Source organism: Sinocyclocheilus grahami, unplaced genomic scaffold (assembly GCF_001515645.1).
Source record: "Sinocyclocheilus grahami isolate Dianchi unplaced genomic scaffold, SAMN03320097.WGS_v1.1 scaffold1000.1, whole genome shotgun sequence".
NCBI classification, from domain to species: Eukaryota; Metazoa; Chordata; class Actinopteri; order Cypriniformes; family Cyprinidae; genus Sinocyclocheilus; species Sinocyclocheilus grahami.
Window position 1 is genome coordinate 590856 of NW_015506179.1, and position 4394 is coordinate 595249.

At 38.1% G+C, this 4394-nt stretch overlaps 2 protein-coding genes across 2 annotated transcripts in view; both read right to left on the reverse strand.

Moving 5' to 3' along the window:
- LOC107565403 (serine/threonine-protein kinase WNK2) overlaps positions 1 to 1665 on the reverse strand; it is a 52000-nt gene extending 50335 nt beyond the window's left edge. Inside the window, exon 1 of the mRNA XM_016250634.1 lies at positions 1513 to 1665. Coding sequence (XP_016106120.1) covers positions 1513 to 1656 — 144 coding nt within the window. The 5' untranslated portion in view covers positions 1657 to 1665. The remainder of the gene's footprint in view (positions 1 to 1512) is intronic.
- A 1107-nt stretch (positions 1666 to 2772) lies between these two features.
- Positions 2773 to 4394, reverse strand: part of LOC107565413 (serine/threonine-protein kinase WNK3) — a 10483-nt gene continuing 8861 nt past the window's right edge. The window contains exon 3 of the mRNA XM_016250647.1: positions 2773 to 2949. Within this exon, the coding sequence (XP_016106133.1) occupies positions 2773 to 2949 (177 nt within the window). The remainder of the gene's footprint in view (positions 2950 to 4394) is intronic.

The window sequence follows — 4394 nt, forward strand, 5'->3', positions numbered from 1 at the left end:
GGTGTGTTTGTTTTGTGGGGGGGGGGGGGGGGGGGGGGGTTATGAACCATGACTGTGTGGAAAATATTATTTTGTGCTCTGCAGAAAAACAGAAACTAGTAAATGACTGAATTTTTGTTTTGGGTTGAACCATCTCTTTAATAATCAATGTCAAAAGCAAAACAGGAGATCTAAATATTCTGAATTTGGGATGAAATATAACCTGGATGTGTTCTTGAGAAAGAGAACAACCCAACAAACACAATAAAAGCGGTGACTTTCTCCATCTTTCCTTTCTTGGCCTTCTGTGCAGCAGCAGCACTGAAAGAAATCATTGATACTACTTGCTCTTTTTCTCACTCAAAAAAAGACGAAACAAGTCAAGGTGATGTTCATCTGAATTCCATGAAGCATATTCATATGCATGATGTGCTGAAGTCAGCAGTGTGAGCGCAGCGCTGAAACCCCACAGACAGCTGGAGAAGCCCTGACCATCAAACACACACTCCCAGAGAAACAGAGACGACGCAGGACAGCTGAATCACTGATCGAGTTAGCCACTGAAATCAATACCCATCAGCCCCCTCTACACAACACACAACACACACATTAATTCATTAGACCTGGCTCTAAAACTATTAACCCAACACTTTTAATAGTTTAAGATAAATCACACACAGAACATATGAATATAAGATAAGGACTGACTCTCTGAAGAGTCCAGATCAATGATTCTCAACCGCAGGGAACCAAGACTACATGCATTAAAATAAGACAAACCAAGCTTTAAATAAAAAAAAGAACAGAAAGGAGCTAAAGATATTGATTTCACACACAAGAATTCATTTCGCTCCCAAACTTTTGGAATGCTACAATTTAATTCTTTTATTTTATTATTTTAGTTTTTTTTTATCATTATATAATTATTTTAGATACTAAGAGGAAGAGATGATCAGTTCTCATGCCGCTTGAACTGAGGCGCTACAGCGATCTGTCACTACACATTAAATAGCCACAAAACACTATTTATTGTTTGAATTCCTTACAAAATCTGAAAGCTGAGACCTAAAGTAACGTTTCATACCTAAAGTAACCTGCTCTGTCTCGTCTGTTGGCATGTTCTCAGTGTCCTCTTTGCTCCGCAATGTATTTTTCACTGCGTGAGAGTGGACGTAGCAACAGTAACTAAGGGGGGCAGGTCTTCTGCAAAGGATCAATTCCAAAAATGTTACAACATAATGCTACAAACTGGTATTAATGCAGTTGCTCATCCACAACAGAGGTTTTCAGAATAGAGTTTTCCATGAAAATAGTCATGTTTGTGGAGAGACTCCAATTCAGGGGAATAATATGTTGACTTTTAATGCTTTATATTTCCTTGTTTGTGCTCTATGAACATGCAGGAACACGCTGAGGCAGATCTTCATAAACAGATCTCAAGGACTAAATCAGTCACACAATCACAGCATTCTTCCTGAAATGACCACTGCAGTAAGAACATGAGAACATATGTTTAAGTGCGGTGTGACTTACGCTGGTGACCTTGCGATAGATCTGAGCGGCGTTCTGGCACTCTGAATATGGGTATTCAGACGTGGCCATCTCCAGCATGCACATGCCAAACGCATAGACGTCCACGGACTCATCGTAGTGCTCCTCGTACATCTCTGGGGCCATGAACTCCGGCGTACCTGAGGACATGATCACACAAGCTAACGACAGCATGCAATGATGTTCCGATCCACAGAGAAACACACACTCTGCTTTAATGGGGCTCAATTTAGCTTAATCTCAAATTAATGACAAAATGTTGCAGGTGGTCTTGTAATCTATAGATGTTTTTTGTGGTGGGGGGGAATCTGTGAAATGGGTTTGGACGTGGTCAAACGAGTACTACACTCATTGCTAGCTGAAAGCATAATCGGATGAACCAGAATAGTTCATAATAAAGAAATAAGCCCCATGAAGCCGTGGTTTACAGTGAATTTATAACAGCTAAGTGGCGTTGTTAGGAACGACGTGAAGCTGTTATAAATTCACTGTAAACCATGGCTTCACGGCGTTTATTGCTTTTATAAAACGGTTATTCCATATACGTAGTAAGGTTTCACAAAATAAAACAGAGCAAATAAAGTGTGCTGATATTAATAAACACAGTATTCTTCCGCCAAACAATGTAGCGCCTCAGAAACAGTTGTGGTTGCTACAAAGTGGTTGCCGAGTGGTTTACACACAGACGTAAACAAAGGTGTACTTTAACTATTATGTAGGTCACTCCTTACATTTGGTGCCTTTTGTGTCGCCAGTAAAGATCACGATCTTACCGCCCTGAAACGCTGAATGATATATTTTAAAGCTGTCATCATACATTTTTAACATATTGTTAAAATTTGATTAAAAAAGCAAACTTTTACAACATTTTAAACTACCAAAATAATAATTTTTCAATTTGATATAGATTTTTTTGTAATCTGCTTACACTGCTGAGTAGGCCTATATTCTCTTTACTGTAAAGATTTCTTCAATTATTAAATTAAATTTAACAATAATAATACACATTTTTAGTGTGTCCCTCAAGTTATTGTCTACTACTGTCCTTTAAAGTGAAGCTGGCATTAAGTTGACATCACTTTCTCGGAGAGAAAACTACTTGTGAGTTGAGTGAGGCTTGACAATTTGGGGCCTTGGTTTAGTCTCAGAAATGCTTAAATTCATTGCCCTGAGCTTGACCCAATGAGGTTTTTTAAATGTTTTACATCATGTGTCTGTCTGAGAGGTTTAGCAGAGCTGTCCTCACGTTTTGAGCGTGCCTGACGTCATGAGCTCTGTCACCAACACGATGCACTTCTTCCCCTTCAGCGGAGACTCCCAGAAATCATAGAAGCGCACGATGTTTGGGTGCTGAAGCCCCTTCAACATCTCAGCCTCCTCTTTAAAGCGCTGCCTCTCCACCTTCGTCAGCTTACGGTCCTGAAACATACACACAACCAATTAAAACAACCAATCGCACAGCAATCGTCTGCTTTGAGGAATGAGACCCAGATATATAAACTCAAATGAAAACCACTTATTCAGGATCATTATACACTTGATATTAATCGCAGCGAATAAATCAGCTCAGTGCTGCTGCAGTGAGGAACAGGCAGACAGAAAGATCTCACGGGAGATCGAGAGCCTTCAGTTCCTAAACTCATAAAGATCTTCTATATTGAGTGTCTCTTTTCTTCAATACCTCCAGCATCCTGCAGCGGCCAACATATCGGTTATCGGCTTTCAAAAATAAAGGATTATCGGTTATCGTATCGGCCAAAATTTTCATATCGGTGCATCCCTTGATATTAATCGCAGCGAATAAATCAGCTCAGTGCTGCTGCAATGAGGAACAGGCAGACAGAGTTACATCCCTACTAATGAAGGTTACTTAGGCACGGCTGCAGCAACATCAATATTAGAAGACAATAAATGGTTACATTAATGAAAACAGATTAAACAATATTACTTTGCTCAGTTCACTGATCAAACTTGAATGCACAATAAGGACCCCATGAAACGGCTTGACAAGCAATTTCTTTTCTTATCATTTCCAAACAGGAAGTACTGAACTGGGACAACCTGAAGGGCTTTTTAATTTACATATTTATTTTCAAGTTAATAGGCTTTAGTTGCTCACCATGATTTGATATTGCATGCCAGTAGCAGACGCTCTTAAAGAGACAATTCACTGCCAAACCTGACTTACTTTCTTCTGTGGAACACAAAAGATTATATCTGAACGTTGATAAGCAAACATTTTTTTATGCACAAAAAAATGTTTACTTTTTTTCTCAAAATATCTTTTGTGCTCAACAGAAAAAAATGCATACAGGTTTGAACGTCATGAAGAAACATTTATTTAAAATAAAAACCGATTGTGAGCTGTGGTATTCTGGGGACATCAATTTACAGCTTTTCAGTGTAAATAAGACGACTTTTTCACTTCCACAAACTGTATGTACATTTTATGAAATAAAATGTAATTATTATAATTTTCTACAATTTATCTATTACAATTTTTCACCGTATAGAATATGGAAACTTACCATTTACCATTAGCAGGATTTTACTGTAACGTATTTAGTCTTTTATCATTAAAATTGTCATTTTTACAGTGTAGACCACAGGTCAATTTCATGGGGTCTTTCAAAAAAAGAATTATATAGATATGTGATATGTTAATTTGACATGTTTTTGAGGAAACGGTCTTTTAAATTAAATATTTCATCATATATTCATATTGTGCTCTTAAACGCCACACATTTTAGTAAAAAAAACAACAACATTCTAATTGATAATGTACAAAATTACAAAACTGTAACAAGATCCTTGAGAGACCCCCCCCCCCCCCCCCCCACTCATTAGCTCATGGTGTAGTGATC